Below are 27,857 nucleotides of genomic sequence, written 5' to 3'. Positions count from 1 at the left end.
TGCAAGCATAGTGGCGCAGGCCCGCCTTTCACATCCGTCCTAAAAGGAGCAGGAAGGGGCCCCCTAGAGTGCACATGGTCACGTACTGCTGCACTTCGAGCGTGCACTTAATCACGTTACTGCGTCCTCACATACGCCGTGGATGCTTCACATTGTAAACAAAATTGTCATTCTAAATGTAATCCTAAAGGGGCACCAGTGCATGTTTGCGAGGGGATTGTTCACTAATTAAGTTTTAACGCAAATGGAAGGAGGGCAGGAATCCCGAGAAGTCGAAAGGAAGAGCAGGTGCTCTGTAAAGCGAAATTTCAAGCTCTCCCCTGTGTGCGCAGGAGTAACACTTGGCTCAGTTTGAGAGAATCGTCCAAATCGCATAGCAGCTAGGCAGCTTCATTCCCTGCACTAAAGTCTGTGCTTCTCAATAATTGGTGAAAGTCTGGCCTGATCATCATGTTGAAGCTTATTTACGACGTACACATGTATAGCAAGACCTCCTTAACTTCTGCTGTTTCTCCATCGTTCACGCGCAGGATCCACCAGCTGAAACTGTCCAGCTGTGTGTTGTGGCTGAGTCCATCTACAAGGTGTTTGCAGCCCTGCTGGTAAGAGCATTCTTCTTGTTAGCCCATGTCTTGAGTGATGACCATGTTGCTTTCTTAACCAATTCCTCTGTTTTCACTTAAACTTTGGAGCACTTTAGTACAACATTTAGCACAAATTGGGACACAGGACGAGGCAGCAGCAAAATTCACGCTCACACATGCACAAGTGAACATCTGATGCCATCTAACGGCAAAGTTCAATGGCAGATCCAGAGTGTGTACAGAGCAGCAATTGTGTACTCCATCTGGAGCAACACTGTTTAGATGGCAGATTGGGAACAATAGGCATGTTCCTGTGCTATACCAAGAGCACTAAGTCAAGATGAGATCGCTCTGCAGAGCAACTGAGGCTGTTTTACTAGAAACAGTGGAGCAGGCCAGCACTCGAGGATGCTGGTTTAGAAGAAAGACACCGAATGGCAGACCCCGCAAATAGCCTCTTTTTCTTTCCGTGTCGATGATGCAGCGTTGTGTTGCATCTGACAAATTTGCTGCTTTTTTTGCATGCCAGCAAGTGAATCTACAACAGCCGCCACATCAGCGTCTTGGCATTGGGCCTTGGTGATGTCCTGCTGTGAAAACAATATCCAACCTTCTTTCATTCCCAATGAGTTGCTGCCACTACCCAATGTGTGAACTTATGCTTCAAGTGTTGCTTTGCGGACATCTAAGAAATCGCTACATCTTTTACACATTCAAGCTGGCGACCAAACAGTGTCTAAATTTGTCATCAGCGGCCTACACAACGGCTTGGCATTCCAGCTCATTGGAATGATAGTGATGTTCAGCCTCTGACACTGGTAATATTGGAGTTGGCGTGACTTGGTTTTAGCATCTGCATCCCATAGATGTCACATTTGGGGACATGCTTGCAACCTGCTTAATTGTTTTACAGCAATGTAAGTCATAGGAGTTAAGAAAATCTGCACTCCAAGTGGTACCACAATAACCACAAAATTTTCAAAGCCTACACACATGCAAAAAATGGAGAACAAGCAGTCACGCATATGTGACAATCAAAGCATGTCACCAGTGAACAGTCAACGCCTCAGGACAGGCCTTTGTCCTGATGTTGAAGTCAATCATGTTGAGGCCTTTATCACATAGTAAAATCAGTGCGCTTTATAACCAAATGCGTTATCATGGCAGGACCGTACGCAAGGTTGTAACCTGTAGACCACAACACAGGCTTGTGCCTGCTGAAGAATGTGTTAAACTTTGTGAGGAGAGGGTAGTGGCACCATTGAGCAGTGGTTATGCCGATAATTTATGTATGGCTCCAGTGTAGGTACTGCAGTTTCTGTGCTAAACAAGAGATGACACTAAGTGTGAGGAGGGCAGGAGAACATGAGAGCTGTCATGGCAGGCAGTAAGGAATAGAGGGTGACACCGTTGTTTGATACTTCATTCCCTCTTCTTTGCAGGATGTGATGGTGCACTTCCAGACCATCATTCTGCCTGAGGCCCTCAAGCGATCCATGGAGACGAGCGTACTGTCCCTGGTGTCCACCATGCACGAGCCACCCCTCGGCGGCCAGGCTGTTGCGGAGTACATCGGGGAGCTCGTCAGGGAGCTGCACCAGAAGATGACCGACGGGGTGCAGGTGAGCACACTTGCTCAGGGACAGGCAGCACCCCGTGTGTGCTAATCCAATCTGACCTAATGTAATAATTCTATTGCAACACTATTCTTTTTTGCATTTCGTCAGTGCTCTATGTGGCACTGGACCCTTGTATTTACCAGGATCAGCCACTCGTTAACGGAGGATAATGATAATGGAGCAGAAACAAGTGAAAGGAATCCTTGCATTATACCGACTTTCTGTTCCATCAGCAGTCATTGGCTCCAATAGACGATATGCTAAATCAGCATGTACGCTGTTTCAGACATATCGTTTTATCAAACGAAGATGGCGGATCCACTGTGTGAATTGTAAATAAGGCACCAGTCTGCAGAGTGATGCCCTATCGCTTATTCATTGCTAGAGCAATCCAAACTTTAAAAACACACCTTTCAGTTTTGTGAAGTCCCATTTATATACAGTGGAATCCAGTAGCGCACCCAGGATCTCTTCCAGGGGGGGGGTTGACAGTTTGCCAATACCATCTAAACAGCACTAATTTCAATTTCTTCACGGGAAATTGTCACAAAATTTGCTTTTTGCGAGTGTGCAGACGATTGCGCGTCTTACATCTTAGTTGCAGTACTCAAGTGCGCAAGGAAAGAAAAGGGGTTAAACAAAAGGGGGGGGTTAAGTTGGCCTCAGGGGGGGGGGGGGGGTTACAACCCCCCCCCCGTCTGTGCGCCACTGGCGGAACCTGTTTGATACGATCCCTTGAAGTACAATTTCCCGGTGCCAACATTTGCAATCGAGAACACAAAAAATGGCTCAACACAGTTACACTTATTTTTTACCGGTTGATGCTAGATCCTGTGTAAAAAAGAAAAAGTGCGAGGTCGCAATCGTGAACAGTAGCCACCCACCACAGAAACTTCCCCACAGTACTTGCCCGCCCGTGTCATGTGCAAATGCCGTCGCGCACTCTGTTTACGAAACTGGTACCAGCAAATCTCCTCACGGGTCGTCGCACGCCATTCACAAGTATCGCCGCCAGGCCTATTGTGTTAAGCATCTTCACCTATCTGTGTCGCAGTAGGCGTTGGGTAGTGTTGGAAGCATACTTATTGGCAATAATCTAAACGCACCACTGTTCCCTGCTGCAGGCGGCGCAAAGTGAGTGTCATGTTTCACTCTGGTGACATTGTATTCTGGTGTCGTCCACCAACTCAATTTAGTTTCGGTTTCCCATTGCAGTCTGAAAATACTACGCAATAGGAAAATGACAATATGGGTCTCAGGCCCCACCAGTTAATCGCGGCCTCCTACTGTAACAAATTGCTCAGAGCTTCGCATTACATAGATGTCAACTACAGTTAAGTCTGCCACATTTTTTAGTGACTTCGGATCATACGTTTTCCCGGTTAGCATGATGCTTCTTCAATTTTTTTTTTTCTGAAAAAAAGTGTTTTCTACGCAAGAATGAAAGGAAACTGAGGCTTATGCTTATTTGTAAGAATTGCAACAGACATCACGTTGTCAACAGCCTGGCTGATGTTCACTTCTTGCCTTTGCAGTATGAACCAACACCAGCTCTGGAAGACATCAAGGTTGCTTTTGATGATTTGATGAAAACGGACGACACTGGTGAGTGGGAATTGATTTTTGTTTTTTATAACAAGTTCTGCCACCAACAAGACACTTGCTTGGCCACGCAATGTACGTGCTATGTGGTACAGTGGCTAAGATTTCGAACACTGCATATCTCCAGCGAGATATACAGTCATGCCTAGATTTAATAAAACCTCATTTAACAAATGTTTTGAGGAAAATATGGGTAAAGAAACATGTCACAAAAAGCCTATTGTGTTTGAAATGCCTCAAAATGTATTCGAGTGTTACTACAGTGTACTCATCATCATGCCCCTCTTGCGAAACTGCCTGTTTCAGTGCCTTAGCATTGTAATCTCTGTGTCAACTCTGCCAAATTGTGCCAGCTGCTCAGTCGCATCATTTAAAACTTGTGTAGTCTTCTCAGTGCAGCCTTTAGTTCATAATTCTTTACTCTGACAAAGCCCACACTGGAAAATGTATAGTTAAACCTCAATATAGCGAAGTTGTACTTGCGGCAAAAAACTTCGTTATATCGAGAATTTCGTTATATCGAGGTCTGACTGTGCATCTTTTTGTGCTCTTGAATAAATGCTGTGTTATTCCTATGAGTGCTTTTTACTTAGAGAAATTCTCGATTTAATAAAATAGCGCTCAGGTCCCAACGATTTTGTTAAACAAGCTCAAAGTGCAGTTGGGATTCCTTGAACAGTTCAACCTATGTGTTGCTTTCAGGACTGACGCCTGGGAAGATGCTTGTCCAGGGCTTCCACGGCCTCTTTGCCAAGACTGCCACAGAACTGACCAACTTCTATGCCATGCTGAATGGCATAGAGCTCAACTGGAAGAGCGTCGACGTGGTGTGGAGCGCCTACTCGCTCTGTGTGAGTCTCGCATTGTTGGTATTTTCAAGGCTTTACAGAACTGCGATTTACATTGGCCAGATTGCCCAGAATGCTGTAATCGTGTGCAGAGTTTCAAGAGTAGCGTATTTATTCGAATATAAGGCGAGGTTTTTTTCCCAGAATCTTTAGCCTCAAAGGCACCATATACACGAATTTTGCCTTTAGGTGTGGCTTCATGACAGTGCGAATTTCGCCTTATAGTGCGGCTTCACGGCAGCATGACTTTTGCCTTATAATGTAATGTGGCTTTACGGCAGTGCATGCTGCGATGCCGTGAAGCCACACCATAAGGCGATTTTTTTTTCTTGGGTCCTCTAACTGGCACCCTCGCCCTATAATCGTGACCGCCTTATAATTGAATAAATATGGTACGTAATTGTTAAGGCATTACTTAATGAAGCACCAATCTTGTCCTATGTTTATGTCACTTTCATGCTTTCAATAAAAGTGATGTGGTAGACACTTTTGAGCAATAGTCTATAACTTTAGGTTGAGTCAGTACTTGCCTTTAGCGTTTAGTGTGCCTTACGTGTTAATAAAAGTGGGGGAAAACGAAAGAAGGGGAACCGAGGGGCTCGATTTTGTTAATCATAACCGCATAAAGCCAACAGACAATGAAGCCAAGGAAAGCATTGGGAAAATGAAGTGTGGTTGAAATTTGGATGTAGAAAATAATGAAGAAAAGGGAGATGGAAAGTGGACGAAAAGATAACTTGCCGCCCGTGGGAGCCGAACCCGCAACCTCCGCATTACGTGTGCGTTGCACTACCAATTGTGCTACGGCGACGGCCATCAATTCGTCCACGAACTTGGGTATTTATGTTTACTAGATCTAGCCCTAGGTGTGTTAGCCAGCGCCACTCAGAACCATGGTGGGTGGATGTGGAACATCCTTCGATGGCATGTTACGTGATGCCATCGGGCTAAAAAGTTTCTACATTCCAATTTTAACCACACTTAATTTCCCCGATGCTTTTCTTGGCTCATGTGGTTATAAAAGTGGGAAAGTGCTTTTGAGAGATTTCTATCCACCATCAGCAGCGGTGTAATGGTGTGCCTGTCACGCAGCCCCCGCACCTGGATACACTGGACGCCTACCTGAAGGACATAATGTTCCTGCAGTGCCTGCAGTGCATGCACCAGATCTTCTCGCCGCAGCTTCTGTCGGGCATGGCCGAAGAACACGCCTTCCTGCCAGTCAAGCACTGCATTGCCAGCATTTACCGAATTCAGGTGTGTGCATCGAAGGTCTCGTGTCGCTCAGCCCTTGGTAAACCTGAAAGGACATGGCAAACCGCGAATCCAGACTATGAAGCTGTTGAGTGAATCAGAGGCCGGAGTTCTCGAAAACAAACAATATTTGGCCTTGCTTGACTGCCATCAGGTGCTGCCCTGTCTGTCCACGCCTGCTGAAAAAAAACTTTCTCGTGTCGCAGATGCTTGGCCTGCCATCGTTTGCTCTGAGCTCGTGCCTGTGTGCCACGCTGGCACTGTCCCAAGCTACCGACCCGAACCAGCTGCAGTTGAATCCCCCGGCCAGCCGCACCCTGGAGTCCCTCTCGGCGGGCTGGGCGGCCAGTGGAGAGGCTCTGTCGGCCGTGGCATCCTTGGAGGCGGCCCAGCGCCACCGTGACCTCCTGCGGCGCCTGGACCTGGCAGAGGGGGTGCTGCGAGTGCGGCTGCAACGCTGCCAGCTGCGTTTCGCCTCCCACCACTGGCTGCACGAGGAGGCCCTGCCCAACCCTGGGGGGCAGACCCTGCCTGCCAGGTGAGTTGGTTGGGATTCGAGGAGACATCTTTTCTTTCAAAGCAAACCTTTCCTTGGGGAATCGGATGGGTTTTCGTGCTGCGGTAGGCAGTTGTATTGTGAAGCGAAGTGTGTGACCGGGCTAGTTGGTAATCCATTGTACCGGTTGCACCAATTTCGGGTAATCCATTCTTAGTTGGAAGTCAGCGCTTCTGTCCATTAATGAGCGGTTGTGTACAGCGATAAATGTAGAGAGGAGTGTGGCGTGGAAAAGCAGGTAAGAAGGGGCTGTTGGGGGAGAGGAGGGTGTGTGCTGTCATCCGCCAGTGCATTGGAGCAAACAGCTGTGCCGGGTCTGCCGCAGAAGGAACACGCCAGGCGTTGCGTGTTGTGTAACATGACCAGCCGCACGTTCTACCCCAGCAGTGCACTACTGTACATAACGAAAGCGAGGCCCCCCAGGCACTTTCAGAATGCAGACAATGAAGCTGCCCGTCAGCCTGTGAAGAATGACGTAGCGTGCAAAGTTGCTTTAGCCAAAAGACAAGAAACAGAACTTTGCTTGCTTGGACAATCATCTTCCATGGTTTCCGGAATTTCCTCAGTAGAGCCTTTGCTGTATAGACATTTTGCAAACATGACGACAGCAGAGCCAGTATTTGGACCAGCAGGCTTGTTGCGCTGTTGGTGTTTCTTTATAATGCTGAAGTTGTCAACATGGTTCTTGTGATGGCATGACGTAGAACTGTGAAGCGTTTTCATGTACGATATACAAGTGGCACTTCACATTCATTTGAACAATGACAACGAGCAACTAACAGTGACTAGTGCCCCTTTTTAATTGCATTAAAGTGCAATGTGAAGGTGCAAACTTCGAAACTAAATGAGTTTAACCTCCCCTTATGGGGGCTCTTGGTCACTCCTCTTTCCTTTGGTGGTCCCTGTACAGGCAACAGACTGCTTTGTCTTTGAGGGGGATAAATTTAGGAAGGCCAGTCTTGGAAATGGGTTGATGGCAGCGTAGTAGGGCTCTGAAAATGTAAATTTTGAAACTTCAATGTCTCCCATGCCTTTGTGTTGCTTCGGGGAATTAAACCCAATCACTCATTTTAAATGATTGAGGACCTTAACCGAGAAAGTGTAAGAGTGGGGTTGAAGATTAATATGCCGAAGACAAAGATAATGTTAAATAGCCTGGCAAGGGATCAAGAATTCAACATCGCCAATCAGCCTCTAGAGTCTGTAAAGGAGTATGTTTATCTAGGTCAATTACTCACAGGGGACTCTGATCATGCGAAAGAAATTTACAGAAGAATAAAATTGGGTTGGAGTGCATACAGCAGGCATTGCCAAATCCGGACTGGAAGCTTACCACTGTCGTTGAAAAAAAAAGTGTACAATCGTATGGGGCAGAAACTTGGACGTTAACAAAGAAAGTCGAGAACAAGTTAAGGACCGCACAAAGAGCGATGAAGCGGAAAATGTTAGGCCTAACATTAAGAGACGGGAAGAGAGCGGTGTGAATCAGAGAACAAACGGGGATAGCTGATATTCTGGTTGACATTAAGCGGAAAAAATGGAGCTGGGCAGGCCACATAATGCGTAGGATGGATAACCGGTGGACCGTTCGAGTTACAGAATGGATACCAAGAGAAGGGAAGCGCAGTCGAGGTCGGCAGAAAACCAGATGGGATGATGAAGTTAGGAAATTTGCAGGCGCAAGTTGGAATCGGCTAGCGCGAGACAGGGGTAATTGGAGATCACAGGGAGAGGCCTTCGTCCTGCAGTGGACATAAATATAGGCTGATGATGATGACTCATTTTAACAAAGTTATCAAAAGGGATCACCAATTGCCTTCAACGATGCCACCCGAGCCTTATGCTAGGCTTGTCGCCATCACCCTGGTTTATGTCCTCTGCAGGGCAAAGGCCTCTCCCAGCAATCTGCCTTGTTGCGTCAGGTGACACGATCCTATGCCTGCGAATCGCATCACACCACCTGATTCCCTACCATTCTCGATTGTGCTTCCCTTCCCTTGACACCCATTCTGCAAGTCTAATAGACCACCGCTTATCTGCCCTACGCATTACGTGGCCTGCCCATCTCTATTGTTTCCTGTTAATCTTAAGGGGGGACGTGGCTTTGAAAATCAACTTCCTGATTTCTTCATGGGTTTTGATGAAAATTGGCACAAATGTTTAGAATGTCTCCCTGATACAGTAAAACCTCGATAATTCGAAGGTCGCCGGACCGCGAAAATTCTTCGAATTAAGCGGATTTTCGAATTAACCGAAATGAATAAAAAAAAAGAAAACAAGCAAGAACTTGCCGCAAAAAGAAATCACCTTTATTTTCCATGTCCGAGAAAAATTACTCAAAGTAATCACCGATGCGGGATTACTTGGCGCGCTGGTTCGCCGCCCCTAGTGCCATGCTCTCCAGCTGGCTCAAAAAACGTAGCATACAAATATCACCCGCACTGCACTCAACAAAGTTGCGGACGATGTTCACGGAATCGATAACTGCCGCGAAAGCGGGCGTGGTGGTGCTTGACTCCAAAAATTTGGACTTGCTGGATATTCCGGACTTCAAAAATGCACCATCAGGGTTCCCATTGAGTTCATGCATTTTCGCACCCAATTTTTCGGACGAATTGAGACCCCAAAGTTCGATTTTGCGGACTAAATCGCTCTTTCCCAGCCGCGCTACCCAATCTTGGAGGCCGCCATGTTGGATTTTGCACTGGCTTGAATTCCAGTGACTCGCTGTATAGCCTCCAAGATTAGAACGCGCGCTATCCTCCAGTCTCGGAGGCCATGCATGTTTTTTTTTTTTTTTTTTGCGACAGCAATTATATGGACACTTCAAGCGGATTTTCGCCGTCGGCGTCGCCGTCCTGAGGATCCATACAAAGTCCAAGGGCGATAAAATCATCGCCGCGCGCCCGCCGTATGTGCGAGTGACAGCGCGCGGGGGACGCGCGCTTTCATGGAGAGCGAACGCACGGCGGAGGCGACTTCCTCCCTCGGGCGACTTCTACTCTTCTAACAACTGCGTACTTAGCGCCGGAGCGGTTTCTCGCGCGCAGCGTATCTTGAAAGCGATCTCCAGACGGCTCTGACCTTTCGTATGGGCTGTGCTCTCGCCGCTCGCAGCGATAGACCGCACGAACCTTCGCTCGCTGTGGGCTGCGGCGGCCGCGCTCGCTCGTGCGCGCTGACACCACGCGTGTTATTTCAGTGAGTTTTTTTTTGTTTTTTTCTCTCAAGTTTCGGTTGCTATTTTGAACGTGGCGTGTACACCGAGCAGGTGTCTCGGAGACCCATGTCTCAGTGATCGGCGCTACCTCCTGTACCTTCGCGAGAGCTAAGCGGTGCGAAGCTCGTTTCTTGGATCTCCATGGCGAACTCCGTTGGCGGAGATCGCCAACGCGGTGGCACTCGTGTCGACTGTACACGGAGACGACGTCATTGCTGCGCAAATCCAAGCAAGTCGATCCTCTCCAAGCGTAGTATGAGGCAGGGCATTATTAAAGATTTTTTTTAAAGCCGCACTAATGACTTTTTTTTTTCGGCCGAACGAGTTTTCTGGACTATTTTTCAGTCCCCACGAGCTCGGAAAATCGGTTGGCGACTGTACAGAGCGCCCTAACCTAACCGCCGCACGTTGCTACTAGCCGGAAACTTCGAATTATCCGAATAGAGCCGCGCGGGCCATTCAAATTATCCGGTAGAATTTGCATTGAGAATGACGGGACCGCTCAAATTCTTCGAATTAACCGAAATTTCGAATAAACCGAGTTCGAATTATCGAGGTTTTACTGTACTTCCATAAAAGTTTCAGAGTGATACCTTCAGAACATTTTATTGAGCAGAATTTTTCTCTCTTGAACTTTCTGGAGGGCCTGGGGAGCTTAAAAAACATGATGGAAGGCTCGTTGAGTATTGACTGCATAGCTCAATGCGTGCTGAAGGTCGTGACAGTCTTACTTTTTTTTTTTCGCAACACAAATTTTTTAGATAGTCATTTTTCAAGTTACCTTCGCACCAAGCACAATTTCGGGGTGAACGAATAGCCACGCCATAAATTTATAAAATGTCAAGATAAAAATGCGAGACTGTCTCGACCTGCACTGTAGTCCAAGGAATTTGACAAAAAAAACAGAATCAAAATAGGCTAAACGGTAACGAAGTAATCAGCTCCAGAAACTGAGCAGAAAGGCGAAAAAACAGTTTTGAGAAAACGGCTCTCAAAGTTGCACCTTCTCTTCAGTTCTCTAAAACGCACCAAAGTTGTAATCTTTGATGTGTTTTGTGGCGTGGGGCTTCTTGGACATGTGGCCTCTGGTCTGCTGAGCCTTCGTTCTGCCTTTTTCATGTTTGTATGGCATTCTTTACTGCTGCTCTACAAAGAGCATGGTGCCTGGGTTTCAAACCAAGTGAGGTGCAGAACTATGTGGGCATAAATATACAGTAGTTCTAGCGTTGTATCTGCAGACTGCCTCATTGATAGCATCCTATAGTGCAGTCAGTGAGGCATTGTTTTCTTTTGGTAGAATCGACCATGTTACTGAATGAAGGCTGACAGCAGCCTTCTGAATCATCTTCCATTGAAAATGGCTATGGAGGTTAGGAGAGCCCCTGATAGATAGGCAGCAATTAATGCAGCTGCTAGGTGCTTTCCAGCCTGTACTTTTGTATCATGCCTCACTTCTACAGCCAGGTCTCTGTGCCAGCCCAAGTGGCCTAGTGAACAGAGCTCATGATGAGGTTCTTTTTATGAAGGGGTGGTATGATAGGTATTATTACTAGATATCGTGACATTACGATAACAGAGTCGGCGCGCGATGTGCTAAGTCGCGGGTCGATCCAAGGTGCCGATGTGCGAAATGCCTGGTCGCGGGTCCGCGGAATAGACGCTCGACGAGCTTAGTCGCGCAGTCCGAGGTGCCGATGCGCGAAATGCCTGGTCGCGGGTCCAAACGCTCGGTAAGCTCAATCGCGCAGTCCGAGGTGCCGACGCGCGAAATGCCTAGCCGCGGGTCCGAGGAATAGACCCTCGAGGTGTCGACACTCCATGAGCGATGTGCCGACACGCGAAATGCCTAGCCACGGGCTCGAGGAGTCGACGCTCGAGGTGCCGACGCGCGAAGTGCCTAGTCGCGGGTCCGAGTCGACACTCGATGAGCGATGTGAAGACGCGCGAAATGCCTAGCCGCGGGCTCGAGGAGTCGATCCTCGATTAGCTTAGTCGCACAGTCCGAGGTGCCGACGCGCGAAATACCTAGCCGCGGCCTCGAGGAGTCGACGCTCGCGGTGCCGACGCGCCAAGTGCGTAGCCGCGGGTCCGAGGAGTCGACACTTGTTGAGCGATGTGCCGACGCGTGAAATGCGTAGCCGCGGGCTCGAGGAGTCGACGCTCGATTTGCTTAGTCGCGCAGTCGGAGGCGCCAACGCACGAAATGCTTAGGCAAGGATCCGAGAAGGTCCGCGCGCGATGTGCTTATCGCCGAGTCGGAGACGCCTACGCGCGAGAGGCTTAGCCGCGTGTCCGAGCATTCCGTGCCCGAAGCTCGGTCGCGAAGTCCGCGTCACTGATGCTCGGAATGCTTAGCCGCGGGTCTGAGACGTCCACAAAAAGCGGGATCGGCCACACTACTGCTATGTCCACGTAGCGCCCGCTTTAACACTCGTCGAAATTACGGAAACTGTCCGGAGCTCGCGAGGACACCGCAACAAGCGGAGCAGACGACGCCATCACGGAGCGAACACCGGACCAATGGCGAACCGCGCTGGAGTCACGTGGCGGGCGCGGCCAATCGGTGGCTCCGGCACGACCTTCAAACATTTGCTTTTTGTGCGCTTGTTTCTGTATGGAGGAGATAGCTGAAGCGGCAGATTTGAAGACGGAGAAATGCGCTTTCCAACGAGACCAAGATGGCGGCGCTCGGCTGCGCCGTTCCGAAGATATCGTGGCTTGAAAAACGCCGTTTTTTCACGATTTCCGCGCAATTTTTCGGCACCTTGGCTGATACAACAATTTTTTTAGAGCACTTCTACTTGGTTTTGAGTGATGATATTTCGGAATCATATAGAATAAGAGTTACAGAAACTGAAAATGTGATTTTCAAAAAATCGATTTTTTAGCCATTTTTCGCGATGCGAAAGCCGCGTCCCCCCTTAACTTTGCCTGCTAATCCATATCGCCCTTTTCCTCTCTCTCAGTGTTGCACTTTGTATGAGTCCCTAGCTTCTTCTCAAGCTTATAAGCTTTGTAAGGGCAAGTAAATGACCGTACTGCTCCTCCCCTCTTCTGACGCTGCCAGGACGACCCTGCTATCTGAGATGCGCAAGGCGGTGCAGGCATCAGCCTCCCTGGCGGCCACTCTTTCTGAGGCCAAGGAGGCCCACCTGTCCCTGGCGGGGGCCGTCGAGCAGCGGCTCAAGTGGGCTGGAGGGGCTAACCCTGCTCTGGCCGACACGCGCAACACCTTTGCCCAGCTGCTGGACCAGTGGACGGATGCCGTGCAGGTGAGAGACTGCGCATTTGAGGGGAGGTGTCGAGTGGAGGGAAGCCAGTTCTTCCGAAAAGTGACCAGTCTGGTATCCAGCGTGGTGACCCGGTGGTTATTATGGCACATCTGCTGTTGAGCACCAGATGACGGCTTCCATTCTCAGCCGCCACGGCTACATTTCAGTGAGGCAGTATGCAAATGCACTTGTGTACCGGGCTTTCAGGTGCACGTTTAAGAACCCCGGGTGGTTGGAATTAACCGGGAGTCCTCCACTGGTGACGTCCCCTTTATATCCACAGTGTGTTGCTTTGGGACTCCACCAGTTGGGGTTATCATTCAATCAGCAACCAGTTTGATGGTGGCAGTGGAGTGTTTTTGAAGGTGTGTCTGCCGTTGTCCGTTCTTCCGCTGACTATGAAGTTGCAGAACTAATGCCATGCTGCATCAGCAGGCATTCCCTTGTGGTGAAGCAAGGAAATGCCTTTCTGGAGCTTACCATCGCAGATGACAAGCCATTGCCAGCATCGCCTTTCTTTTTCAGCCCTATTGCTTGTTTACAACTGCTTCGTGGTGCGACATGCGAGGGGCAAGGGCTTTGCTCCACGTCTTTTTTGCCATCGGTAAAGAAGCCAAGGTGTGAGGAATAGGCGAGGGTGTTTAGGCATGTGCAGCTGGTGGACAGCATCTGTACCAAGTGTGGCAAGAAGAGCTGTTTGCTGTAAAATACTGGTGTATGTACATCTTTCAGTGGTACTTTACAGTCTAATCTTGTTACAACATAGTGTCATTCAACACAAAAATTACCTCATCATATACAAGATACTTTATAAACGTATTTGCTGACATTGGTAAAAAAGTAAGTTTTGATCGGATCTATGTAATGTAATGCTTAGTGATGCTTCTGATTGGCGAGCACGAGGTCTGCTGTCGATTATGCCCATTGGTGACTTGCCATGCCGATAGGTGGCATGGGATCAACACTAAGTTATAAAACCCTTTTCACTGGCATTGATACTGTGCCATGAAATTGATATGATCACGTGGTAACAGCACATCAGCATGCAAGACAAGTCAAGGCATTGGCTAGAATGTGCTCGCGCATCCAGAATGTACCACTTAAAAGCAGCTTGCTGAGTATCTGACATTTTTGTTAGCAGAATACACACTTTTGAGCTGCTGCGCAAACAAATACAGTTAGTCCAATTTTTCACGCTCTCTAAACTGAAAGAACGTCCTAAAAATTGACTTGTTCAAAAAAAGCCAACGCATGCAAAATACACCATTTCATTAGTGTTTCTGGAGTGAAGAGGGTGAAGGATGGAGCTGCAGGCCTTCACAACTCTGCCAATTGTTCATTGAGGTGGCTCTGAATAGAGCAGTGTACTTAAATAAAAGAAAAAAACCAGGAAAACCCAATCCAACTGTTCGATTTGCTTTTGTATGGTGCTCCGCTGGCATGCAATAACGCTGCTTGAATTTCGGCCAGGATCACACCATCACTGTACACTGATGAGTGTCTTCAGTGCCCGCATCAATCCAGAGTTCGTCAAATGTGCAGTAGTTGGCTCTTAATTTTCAGTGTCCGAATGCCCTGAAACCATCCCTTGATGAACGATTTGATCATCAAATTATTTTGCACAGATTGAGCTCATTGTCAGCGTTGGAGAATTGTTCGTCTTATTTCAGTGGCACTCGAAACGTTTGTGGCTTGCAGGTCATCTATTGGTCGATCATCGGTAGTGCTTTCTATTCTTTGAAGCCATCGGCGAGGATTATGAAGGCAGAGTTGATGCCATTGCTGAGAATGGCAAATTCATTCAACGAAAATCGCAGCATCATTTAGCTGGAAGCTTGCTAGCGACCCTCGAAGCAGCTAGGCCAAGTGTTGTAGAGTTCGCTGTGGCAAAATAAAACCACCACACACCAAAAGCACCAAACACCATGTGACCAAAAAAGTTTGCTATATCTACTAGTTAATTAGCGTGTGAAATTGCTGGTTTGAGCTTCAGGATAATCAAAATGGGTGGTGGTGGCTACGATCAATGCCATTTTGGGCCCGTGGTCATGGCAAAAAGTCTGAAAATTTCGAATGGCGAATGGTTTCAGCATCCGAAATTTCAGACATCGTTATGCATTGACTCTAGACAGGGCAGTGTCGCAAAGGTGTCTTAATTATCAGGCACGTCTGCAAAATCGGGTGTCCAAAAAACAAAAAAAAACTAGTTGTTGACTGTATTAAGTTAGCTGTAAAGGATAACAGAGATTTTCAATTTAGTTAAAGCAGCAAAACACTTATTGAAATAAAGCATGGCCAACCAAATTATAGATTTACTGAGTTAGATGCGATAATTCATCACATCCACGTTCATTACCTCAAGGGTTTAACTAAGTTCCTTGAAAGATGAATTGGTGCAGTGCCGCATTGTCACGGTGGTGATGGCAACGTGCATTCCTGCGCAGCTGGTGAACGACCTGACCAGGGAAGTGTGCGAGGCCAGCGAAGCTCTGCTGCTGCGGGAAGCCCTGCGCACGCGCACCACCGAGGCCCTGGCGTGGGACTCGGGCCTACTGGGCCTTCTCAACCGCTGCCAGGAGAGCTGCATGCTGGCCGAGAACGCCGCACCCCTGGCCCCCGCCGAGCAGCAGCTGCTGCAGCTGCAGGGGTCGGCACCCCTGCCGACCGAGGCCAGCGTCGAGTGGCTGCGTTCACTCCTCGACAAGGTGGGTGTTGGGTATTAGTTTCCTAGAAAAGTCGCTAGGGGGAACTCTGATGCTAGTGGTCTACAAGAGTTGCAAGCGTGGCTGTTTATTTAGCCAGCATGAGAAGGACGGTTAGTACTACAGTCAAACCTTGATATGACGAACCTCGGTATAACGAACCTCGATTTAACAAACCTCAATTTAACGAAATTTGCTATGTAACGAACTATTTTTATTTCCCCATCTTAGTTCTACCGAATTAACGAAACCTCGGTATAACAAAATTGTCGATATAACAAAGCTTTTTGCTGCAAGTACAACTCCGTTATATCCAGATTTTGACTGTACATGCATATATGCCAGCTCTCCCATATTTTATGTATTGTTTACAAATGTTGCATCAAATTTGACTAAAAAGTTCATTTTGTTCACGAAAAGGTTTGTCGGTGTTCCCTGAACCATTAGTTTGAAAGTCTGATGGTGAAAAAACAGCAGAGGGGTTCTTGCTTTAAGCAAGTTTTTAAAGGCAAGTTTCTGAAGCAGGCAAGATCGGCAACGTCACTGAACTCACTATAATCTAGAAAGAGTGTGTCGCTTCTTGGTCTCTGCTGTTCCAGGTTTGCTGTTGCTTGTGTGCTGCATCTAAGGGTCAATCGCCGTTAATAAAGCATGTACGCATCCTACAAAAAGTTTATGCTCGGGGTAAGCATTAAAAAAAATTGAGTGCTATATCACCTCCATCCCAAGGGATGGGGTAGTGACCGTCATGGCAACATCACGACGCTCGCTACCATCCCCTCCCCTCCTCGTTCATCCGCCAACTCTCACTTTCGTTTGTGAGGCACACCATGCCCAACAAACCAATCTTGAGCAGCCCAGTGCCAAAAGTGACTGCCCATGGGTCGAAAACCAAGCTACCCTTGCTATACAAATTCTCTGTGAGGCAGTTTTGTCAGCTTCCCGAGTTTCGCGCGGCTGCTGTGAATAGATCTGCATCAATTCAGCTCCAAACCATAACTTTAGTCGCCAATGCCCGATGAAGCAGTGCCAATTAGTCTTAATGGATGAGGCACTGTGGCTTGGAAGAAAATTCACTGCTGGCTGATGTGGTAACGGGCATGCAAGCCGGCGCGGAATGCTTGCCGCTAAATACAGCTACTAATATGTTCATACAGGTGGCTCATCAGTGATCGGTCCGAGCTAATGCGTGCGAGTTAGATTAATGGCTCTCGAAGTGGCATGATGTTCCTCGGCCGCATACATCCAACACGATCTGTGTTCCTATCAGCGGCTAATCGGCCCGATCTTCGCACATGCATTTGCACTTTATGAAATGCGTGCTGCTTTTGTTGACGTTCCCTCTGCACGGGTGTCGTGTATTTCGATAGGTCCGGTTGAACTGGACGAACCTTGTACTGACAGAGGCGGCCCCGGCCGACGTGGTGTCGTTACTGCGAATTGCAGCATTCGGGCACTCTGTGTGCAATCTCTGCATTAGGGCCGACGTCGGGGGGCTCTTGCAGTTACAAAGTCAACTACCGTGTCAGCCGAGGTGGCCCGGCCCAAACGCACACTTGGGCGGCATCGAGAATGTGGGGCTCCGCAGCGCAGGCTACATGTGGCACTGCACAGGTCTCTACACCAAATATATAGAATATTTGACAAATTAGTAGAAATTCGATTCGTGAATCCTATTATTCGAATGTTCACTGTTCGCTATTCGATTCGGTGATATTCGATATTAGCACACCCCTATCATTTGGTGGTTGTGTTTTGATGTGCTGTGTGCCTGACGATTTGTAATGCAGACAGCTGCAGCTACCGTAGGTGCAATTAAGCCTCGCTACATGACCAGAGTGCAATGCACACCTTTATCATTAATGTTGTGCTGTGTGCGACCCCTAGGTGGCGCTTGGTGCCTGCCGGGAACAACTGGAGCAGGCCAAGACAAGCCGAGATACATGCAGGGAAGCACTGCAGAGCCAGGTGAGAGCACCACCACGTTATAGTCATACAGCTATTGATTCCAAGGTGTACGAGTTTTTCAGGGCTGGTTGATGGTAGAGTGGAACTTTGATAAACTGCTTCATTTGCACCTAAGCGGTATTTAAAGTAACTCCTGTGTTCCATCAGAACTGTGTATGTACAAAATGTGTACATTTTGTCTCTGGAATACCTGTTGTAATTTCACTTGTGATTACACGCTGTGAGGTTGAAAAGATGTTGGGAGCAAGGGACACTGCAATACAGGTATGCAAACATAAAAAAGGGCTTTTGTTGCTCCTTGTGTGCAGTAATACAGTCAAACCTCGTTAATACGTACCCGCTTAATGTGTAATTGCGGTTTAAACGTAGTCGCGAAGATTCCCCCACCCAGCCCCCATTGAACCCCATGTATTGGCTGACCGCTTAAGCCGTAGTTGCTCATTGCCCACCAAACGGTTAGTCCGTACTATTTTTCTTTCTTGTTCTACACGCACAGGCACAAAATCGGCAAAATCTCATGTGTACAGACGCTCGATTCTCTAGTTGCGACGCCTGGACGACAGCCGCCAGCGATAGTGAACTTAAAACGTGTCCACCATGACGTATTTCCTGCTCATACAGCGCCGAATGCTGTGCACAAGAGCATGGCTTTCCAGATTTTCTCCCGGTAACGCGGAGAAGCCGCCGGTAGGGAATGCGAATTCGCTCTCACCGTCAAATTCAAGTAGTAACTGTGCAGAAGCACATTTTATTGCGAAGCGCATTTCTGCTGTCACCTTGGACGTCGCTTTGAGGTCCCATATAAAGTCCAAACACGGCAACATCGTCGCCATGCACCGTACGCTGTATGTGCGAGTGAAAGCTTGCTGGGTCAGCGGACTCAATCTCTCGCGCGCGAGGGAGAAAGGCGGGGGGCGGAAGCACGCTACAAGAAGCGCTAGTGCGCGAGGCGCGGCAAGGGAGGCGCAGCAAGGGAGGGGTTTACTTCTGTGGCAGCCGCGTGGGCTCTGTACCTTGAAAGCGATCTGTGGAGTGGAAAAAGTGCGCGCCACCGCGGGCCTCATCTTCGAAGCAATCTGCAGACAAAGTGCAACTAGTGCTGGTAGCTTCGCATGCGCTGTGCTTTCAACATCTAATTCGCTTTGAAGCGAGAGGCAGCACGCTCGCTGCTGCAGCCACGCCTCCTCACTCCAGTGTTTTGAGAGCGAATTTCCGCGGTCATCGAGCGAGACGTGTTCATGTTTACCTGTGCACGTGTTACACCATACTTGTTAATTTAGTTAGTGAGCGGGGCCTCATGGACAAAATGGCTCGCGGCCTTATCGAGTTCGAAGATATCGTCATCGCGGCAAGGCCGCCACGGCGGCAAGTGAAGATTACCGATCTTTTTGCTGCCTACCCGCAAATAAAGCCTGTCTGAGTGTGTGTGTTTGAGAACGTCGTGACGTAGTTCTTTTCCGGCCGGTAAGTAGCTGCTAAACTGGCATTGGCAGTTAATTCGTGCATCGCTTAGTGTGTGCCTAAACGTGGTTCCCGGCCGACTATGTATTAACGAGGTTTGACTGTACCAACTACCCCAATACACTAGTGTGGAGGATTGGGCGAGTTGGTATTGCGTTCTCGAACTGGTACAGCACTCTGTTCCTTCTCTTGGCCAGCTCGACTGTTTCTTCCTTCCTTATTGCGCTGTACCAGTTTGAGAATACCAGATACAGTGGAACCACAGTGATACGTTCCTCGCTTTTCTGTTTTCCCATCTGCTACGTCGTGTTCTCTCGCTCCCAACCCAAGTCCCATTGACTGCCATGTACTATGTTCCCCTTTGATATGTCGCCACTCTGTACTGTTCCCAAGTCTTGCATTGCGTTTAAATGTGGCAGTCACGTAAGTTTAGCGTTGCAGAGGGAAATTTGTTCTCGCACGTTACTACAAAGACGATAAATGTATGCGTTGCAAGCTACTTCATTTTGCAGTAAGTAACCGAGCTTGCACAAGAATATTGGGAGAAAATGTTGAAGCACTCGAAGGTGTGTGCACTGGTTAAAACCTACTGGGAACCGAGCACAGGGCTAAATTTATTTTGGCGCCGGCAAGGGTGCATTATCACCGGTTCTCTCTAGTCAGCTTCACCACAATGGAGCCGTGTTATGCAGTGAAGCATAGACAAAATATTGCAATGTGGTATATTAAAAGTGGAAAGGGGCCGCTGTCACGGAACGTTGTACGTGCCCATTTAATATACACGTGCTGTCCTCAGTCACAACATGAGCTCTGAGACGTCAATGGCTTCTCCTCCTTCACGCAGGTGTCAACATTGCGTGCAGACGTGTTGGGCAAGCACCACGAGCTGCTCTCCGAGCTGCGCTCGCTGCTCAAGTCGCTGGCTCGGCAGGAGGACACAACTGTGCAGGAGTATCTTGCTACCTATCGACAGGTGGGGCGGTTTTTCCTGCAGCCGGTGCACTTTATGAAGCAGTTGCAACAAGTTGTCGGTGACACCAGTTTTTATTTGGCAGCATTGTTTCACGTTGTGACAGTAACTGGCATAGCCCAAGTTGCTGATCCCTCCCTGGTAATTTTCCTGTGGTTCTTTAATTGGCAGCTTTAGCTGAGTGTTCACTGTCTGCTTTGCTCAGATCCATGTATCCTCACAAGTTGCTCCCAGGTATTCAGCGGGAATTCTGGTGCACACGTGTGCAACGCTTATGCCAGCAGCGGGAAATACTGTTTTTGCTCTGCCGCTGAGCCGACTGGGCTAAATGTGATTGTGTGCCCGCTTGGCATCTGTGTTGGTTTTGCAGCCAAGTTGACTGCGCATTACTCATTTTTGCAGCACACGTGCTTGTCAAAAATGTGAGCTCGACGCAGCTTCTTCAGTGCCTGAGCACATTAAATGTGAACTGAGTGACCATAGGTGGTGTTGAGCTAAAATGCTCTAAACATCTTCACAGTTGTTTCATGGTATAAAGCCGTTCAAAAATCGCATGGGAACACAAAAATTGTATCGCCACTCGAAATAGCTGGAGTCCGGTTAATTGGTGTACAAGATAAGTTAAGCTTAGATTAAAAGCAGTCAGCAGATTTTTCACAACTCGCAGCATTGAAAAATCACAGTGTGTACCGCATTTATTCGAATATAAGGCAAGGTGTTTTTCCAGAATCCTTAGCCTCAAAGTCCCCCCCGCCCTCTCTTTATATGCCAGGCTGATAGTTTTAATATAGCAGCAGCAGCACCACATTTCTGGTGATTCAGATCTTGGACAGCCGTGTAAATTGTAGCAATAAACCTTGGCAGGTGAGGCAGTACCGTATTTTTGCATGTATACCCCGCACCGAGAATTTTAAACATTTTAACAGCAAAGGCGGAGTGCGAGTTATATGCGAATTTTGCCTTGAGGTGTGACTCAACGGCAGCGTGAATTTTGCCTTGTGGTGTGGCATTACCTCAAGGCAAAATTTGCATATAATCGGCACCAATTATTCTAATAATTCAGGGGGTTGCAATTATCTGGTATTTTGGGCAATTCCTGTCGAGTCTCTATATCCCCGTTAGCTACTCTATATTGCCTTATTTTAATGTGCATCTTAAGTTCCTTTTCTCAGGCCCCTAATTAGGCAGCCCCGCCTTAGAGTCTAATAAAATTGGTATGTTGCTTATGATTAGTGTGTCTGACACCCTTGAAAAGCCCATTCTGTATGCGCAAAATTGCGAAGAGTTGGTAGTTACAGTTCGTCAAGATTTCGTTTACGTTGTTGCTGGTAACGGTTTGTGATGGTGCTCTACTTTTGGCAACATAAAGAAACACAACTTTGCAGTTCGTGACGCATGTGGCCGATGCTGCAATGGTAATGGCAAGACCTTTGCCTTTATGTAGCTTCCGCTTCCAGCCAACTAGAATGTTTCGCTATCGTATTCAGAATCCACTCGTGCTCCGCTGATAGTAAAATATATCACCAGCTATCGACGAGAAAATGGCGGCAGATGCACTCGTAGTTTTGAAATTGTAGGTGATCGGAACTGGATGGGCGCTGTTTCAGAGGAGCTACGTCGCCACATTTCATTCTTTAGATGACGCTTTTAAGAGAAACTTGCAGTTAGATGCGGAAATGTGCCAGGAACGAAAGTGAACGTACTGAAAGTCCTATTTCCGGTCTGAAGTGGTGTCGATCGTACCGTATTTATTCGAATCTAGGCCGATAGTTTTTTTCAAATAATCACATACGAAACTCTAGGGTCGGCTTAGATTCGAGGATTTTAAAAAAACGCGCCAGTTTTTAACTGAAACTGATAAATATGATGCATAGTTAGCGCCATCTAGAAAAGTCAGTACCGCAGCCGCTACTAGCCGCGCCAGTAGCCAGCTGAAGTACACGAGCGACGTCGCCATTTTGACCTGCGTCGTATCGGTAGTATCGGTATGATGCAGCATCGGCGCGCGGTGTGGCGTTATCGTAATGGCACCAAATGGGCGATGCCACTATAGTGCCGCTTTCTAAACGAATACTGTATTTACTCGAATCTAACGCGCACTTTCAACACGACCCTAATTCTGCGTCGGCATTTCAAAATGGCCGCCTCGCACACGCGTCGTGCCTAGCTACCGTAGCATGCGGAAGCTTCCTCCGTGTGCTGCAGTACACGTGCTTAGGCAATAGTCTACCGTCTGTCTTCACGTTCTCAGCGTCTGCTCTATCTATCAGCATGAAGTACCGAGTTCATCATGATGCCGCATTTAAAAGGAAAGTGATCATCTGTGCGGAGACGGACGGAAATCGGGCCGCATCACGGGCGTTCGGGGAATCCGAAACTTGCGAGCGGGACTGACGCAAACAGAAGGAGAGGATTTTCGCCAGCAAAGCAATGCGGAACGGTTTCAGTGGACCGAAACAGGACGTAATCTGCGACGATCCACTCCGGCGATACGATCAGGCTTGGCCCTATCTTGAAAGCAATCTGCGACTGGTAAAGTCCGCCGCACGCCGTGTTTTCGCCGCGTTGAAGCGAGAGGTATGCTAGCACGAAGGTGCGCTTCGTCTCCAGCGTTTTGACAGTTCGTTTCCGCGGTCAACGAGCGAGGTGTGTTCATGTTTGCTTGAGCGCGCGTGACACCGTGCTTGTTAATAGCGGTCTACTAATTTGCTACCGCATTCGATGCATCGCCTTTCGGGCGAAACTGCGACTTTTTTTATTCATCACAACATCAGTGCATCGGGAGGAAATCTATTTTTCCAAATTTTTCCTCACGGAAAACGGGTGCGGGTTACAATCGAGGAAGCGTGAGAATCGAGTAAATACGGTAGTTGAGCTAGCCGTAGAGGCATCGTCAAACGTTCAAACCGGGCGGAACTTCGGCATCGGTCTGTCGTTGGAGGGATGGTTTTTGAGTGCGCCGCAACGTGCGCTCCTTCCAAAAATGCAGCATCTCTAATGCGCTGGATGGTACTGAATATAGCGCACTGTTTGAAGATGTCAGCAGTAAGGAGGATAGCGACGAGGCTAGCAGCGATGGTGACATAGAATGAGCTCGGCATGTTCAAATTTAATAAATGCTGTTTCATTTTGCGAATGCTGTCCTCGCTTTTTCGTTCGGCCTACATTCGAGGTAAGTTTTTTTTTTTCGGACTTCGAACTTTTGGGGGGTCGGCTTAGAATCGGAGTCGGCCTAGATTCGAGTAAATACGGTATGTTGACGCCAAGTTAGTGTCAATAATTTTTCCACGTTCTGAAAGGCGAGGAGTCCACATATAACAAGCTGTTGATACAACGACCACATCTTGCAGAATTATCGAGCTTGTTATTAATGTGTGCGTCTGTATTTGTGTGTGTTGCTTGGTTGTTTGTCTTATCTGGCGTCCTTTGCTTTTCTCGGTCTGCCCAGTTCTCGGAGCGTGCATCTGAGCTAGTGAGGACCCTGCTGGCCCCTGACGCGACACCCAGTGACAGTGCCCAGGAGGCACTCTCGGAGCTGATCGCCATGGTGCCTCGTGTCTACGATGGGCTCACAGAGCTCGCCAATGCTCAGGGTGAGGACGGCATGGCGGCTAGCGGCTATTGTAATTACACAACGGGATAAACGAGAGGACAGCCCAACAGGAACATAAAAGAACAGATACAAGTACTGGCGTCCAAGTCCGTTTTTCACACATGATTTTTACGCCATCCTTGTCTTGCTAGAGCCATTTCACTGATGGTAGCTCAGGGTGAGGTTACAGATTAGCATTGCATACATTGTGCAGCTATCGTTATTTTTTTTTTAAACACGCTTTTTCCGTGATTTGTAAGAAATAGTTTGCCTTCTCAATTGATACACATTTTTAAGAGTAGTTATACATGATCTTCAGTAAAAAAGTTTTGGAATTGCATGGAGAGTTCTAGAATGTGCGAAAAATTTTTTTACGTTTTTTTTTTTTTTTTTTTTCGAATTTGAAAGCAGCGTGCCCCTGAAAGCAATGAAGTATAGTCAATTGAGCGAGTTACAAAGACGCTCTTCAGAGCTAAACAAACAGCAGATTGCAAGTCTGACCACATGCTGATTCTAAATTTTTTCAGATGGCCTTGACCAGCCAAAGAACCCGACTGTCGGCAAGAGTGTTGAGCAGACACCCGATCGGAAAGTAACCAAGGACCCCAGGACAGGAAAAGGTGAGAGCATTTGGTGGGAAAATGTATACGAAATGATATCAGACAATTGGTTTTATACTGGCTCTCCAGGCTGAGTGTCGCAAGGAGTTACAAAATAACAGTGGGCTTTATACGTGCGGTGCTCACTGTGTGTTGATGGGAATTATTCATGCCAAGTCATCAGTATTCTTTTCATTGTGCACAAATATTTTAAGTTTAATTAGCAAACTTTTAATTAACATAAATAATCATTAAGGTGTCATTCAGAAGTTATGGAGGGTGTCAAGAAATGACCGATAGCAGCTTGTGAAACAACCAAGATCTTCGGAGGGCCTTTTGTCTAACAAAAGAAGAAAGCTCACAAAATTTCAAAGATTCTATATGACGACGTGTCTGCACGCCAGTAATTGCAGCGATGTCATACAAAAATGGCGCAGCTTCGCCTTTCCAATTGCGATAGCAAATTAGTAGAGAGCTATTGGGAGTAGGGATAGTAGTTTTATCGGCTGCATAAACTTGGACACATTCGCTTACTAACTGAATTAACAAGCGTGGTGTCAGCGCGCACAAGCAAACATGAATAGATCACACTGAATGACCGCAGACAACGACTGTCAAAACGCTGGCAGCAAGGGCAGCGGGCGAAGGTTCGTGCGGTTTATCACTTCAACGGAAACTGAGCGGCGAATGCACAGGCGCATACAAAGGTCAGAGCCGTGTGGAGATTGCTTTTAAGAGACGGTGCGGGCGACCGCCACAGCTGGGCAAAGTACAAGCGCAGTTGTTGGCAGAGTAGAAGCGCCGCCCCCCTCTCCCTCCCGTGCTGCCTTCCCGCTTTCTTGCTTTCGCGTGGGAGATTGAGTGGCCAGTTCCGTAACGCCTCCCTCCCTCCCATACCCCCACGGCCTTTCCTGCGACGGTCGCGTTTGCTTTCCGCCGTGTGTTCGCTTTCCGTGATAGCGCGCGTCACTCGGGCATACGACGCGCGGCGACGATTTTATCACCCTTGGACTTTATACGGAACCTCACGGCGATGCCGACGACAGAAATCCGGTTGAAGTGTCTATATAATTGCTATCGCAATAAAACCCTCTACAAATACACACCTAGCTTATCGCACTGGACACAAGCGGCGATGCTCTTTCCTCAGTGCATCAACAGCTATTGGCGCGCATCTTCGGTCCTTATTAGACATGCGAATCCCTGGCATTTAACAAGCGTAAGATGCCCAGCGTACAAGATGTTAAAGTTTACATTTCAGACCACTGCTATCGCTTGTGCGTAGGCATTATCACATGCTGTTTCTTGCATTTCGCACTTTATTTTTTTCGTTACAAAAAGACCACACAAGGCCTCACTACTTTAAAAAGAAGCTGAGCAGAATATTTACGGTGGTTTGGAAACCTGCCACAGCATAATTCAATTCCTGAAGTTATTGTCTCTATTGTGCACGTAGCAGCGCTGTATATACCATTTAAATTTTTGTCAATGCGGCGCCCCCCTCGTGCACCGAGTGTAGCGGCCAAAGAGTGGGCATGAGGAAAAGGCGTCAACACAGGGGTCATGTGAGAGCCGTAACCTAGGATGACATCACGATCATCAGAGCGCGTTAACTGACCCACAGCATCTCTCGCAGCCACTGCTGCTCGTTTTTTCCAAATATAAAGCAATTTGTGGGGACTCTTGTCCTGTTAAATTATGATTTTCGTATTCATATATGATTTCAATGTTGGTGACATGCATTGGTGATGCACCACAGAAAAAAAACTATTAAAAGACACCACATAAGAGACAAGGAAGAACAAGGGACTTCCTCTACGTATGAATGTGGCACCCAAAGCTAATAACTAGACAGTGGTGGGTGGTTTTAAGACTTCAATTAGCACTCCACAAGTTGATGTCATTGGAAGTTAGGTGGTGGACATCCTGGCAAAGAAGTTTTTTGTTGCAGGAGAGGAAGAAAATATTTTCTTGGCAAAATGCTTGCATAAGAAGTTTGTATAACTTCTGGTTATTTACTTATGCCACAAGCTTGGTACTGTTTGCCAAGTTTCAGTCTGTAGAATATGTGAAACAATGTCCACTTCGCTTCTATTTGCCTGCAAGATTGGTAAAAGAGGCAATTGGCAATGTCTGCTCACGCTATAAAATTAACTGCAGGCGCATTTATAATCGCTACCACGGCCGCTGGATAAAAAAAAGGTGCGGCCCGTTGCGTGGCGCCGAAACGGCGTCTCGGCCCTAGTTCTCCTCGCGCCCGCTCTGACGCCACTGCTCGAGTACAGCCGTTCATGGAGAAGCATTCCTACAGCCACGTTTGTACGCGCGACAGTGACTCTACGCGCGACAGGCCGTAAATAACGCGTTTTATAGTTGCACATTACAGGTTGATTATTCAAGTCGTTATTAGAAGTGCCGATTACCCCACATATGTGAAAAGTCTGCCCTATGAGGGCCAATCTTTTGTAGAGTGACCCTCAATGCTCTCCATGAAGGCTGTCCATTCGACTCCCCTGAAATGAAAAGAAGTGCTCTATTATGAATAATCGGGAGTGGATTTACGTGTTTCTTCAATACGACTTCAAGACAATGGATCGCGTTTATTTACAAGATGATGAATGCGAAGGTATCGCTCAGCAAAAACAGTCCACGGTGCCGCATCCGATCCAGCCCAGCTTCGTTCTTCTCTTCAACCGAACTCCCCTCGCACGTTTCAATATTCTCTCTGCCCTGCCAGTGGCACGGCCGGTAGGTAGGTAGGTAGTAAAATTTATTGAGGTCCGGAAGAATCTTCACCCCTTTTTCATAGGGTCAAGACTGCGAGCCGCTCCCACGTTGGGACGGGAAGGCCAAGCCTCACTGCCGCATCGTGGGCCTTCTGGACAGCCCGGAGTTGATCAATCCATTCGTGGCACTTCTTACATAAAAAAAAAGGTGTGGCCTGCTGTGTTGCGTCGCCGCCAGTGGGCGAGCGCGTCTCGGCTGAGTTGACAGTTGCGGCCACTGTTTTTCCTGGGCTCGAAAAAAAAATTTCCTGGGCTGGCGCGTTCTTTTTTTGCATGTACGGAGGATAACCGGGAAACACAGTCGGGACCGCAGTCGGAAGCAAAAGCCTGATCTTCGTGTTCTTTTTATAGTCATTCTCAGTAAAATGTAATGAACATACCAGCGACCTGTCACTTGGCTCCCAATTGCTTCATTTCCCTGACGGCCCTTGGCAAGAAATATTCTTCAGCCACGCTTCCCGACGCTGTAGGTCGCAGGGAAATTCGTGGTACTTCACAGTAGCGTCTCTTCTCGCATTCGAGTTGCACAGCGGCACACAACAGGTTCGCAGCATCACACCGCTAGAAAAAACCGTCTGCTACACACGCGCACATCAGAGAACCGTACTCAAGCACAGGAAACATGAGACAAGCTGCTCACACACACGATCACACAAAAAAAGCACACAAGAATGCGCATGTAAAGGAATACCAACACGCATAAATCCTGAGGCAACCACATTGCAGCACGAACCGGCGTCTGCCTTGCATACCGTAGCAGTGGCGTCCTCACCAAAAACAGCGGCCGCAACTGTCAACTCAGCGTCTCGCGCTCGCCCATTGAC

The 27,857-nt window shown here is 47.9% G+C and overlaps 1 protein-coding gene across 1 annotated transcript in view; it reads left to right on the top strand.

The window, feature by feature from the left end:
• The window catches only part of LOC119453509 (serine/threonine-protein kinase SMG1-like), a 143,147-nt gene that overhangs the window by 109,904 nt on the left and 5,386 nt on the right, over positions 1-27,857 (top strand). Inside the window, 12 exon segments of the mRNA XM_049668204.1 lie at positions 531-602; positions 2,027-2,206; positions 3,739-3,808; positions 4,508-4,656; positions 5,746-5,910; positions 6,114-6,445; positions 12,751-12,955; positions 15,400-15,660; positions 17,545-17,625; positions 19,931-20,059; positions 23,505-23,649; positions 24,176-24,268. Coding sequence (XP_049524161.1) covers positions 531-602; positions 2,027-2,206; positions 3,739-3,808; positions 4,508-4,656; positions 5,746-5,910; positions 6,114-6,445; positions 12,751-12,955; positions 15,400-15,660; positions 17,545-17,625; positions 19,931-20,059; positions 23,505-23,649; positions 24,176-24,268 — 1,882 coding nt within the window.

This window comes from Dermacentor silvarum, chromosome 5, assembly GCF_013339745.2.
Source record: "Dermacentor silvarum isolate Dsil-2018 chromosome 5, BIME_Dsil_1.4, whole genome shotgun sequence".
NCBI lineage: Eukaryota > Metazoa > Arthropoda > Arachnida > Ixodida > Ixodidae > Dermacentor > Dermacentor silvarum.
This window is presented reverse-complemented; position numbering and strand designations above follow the sequence as displayed.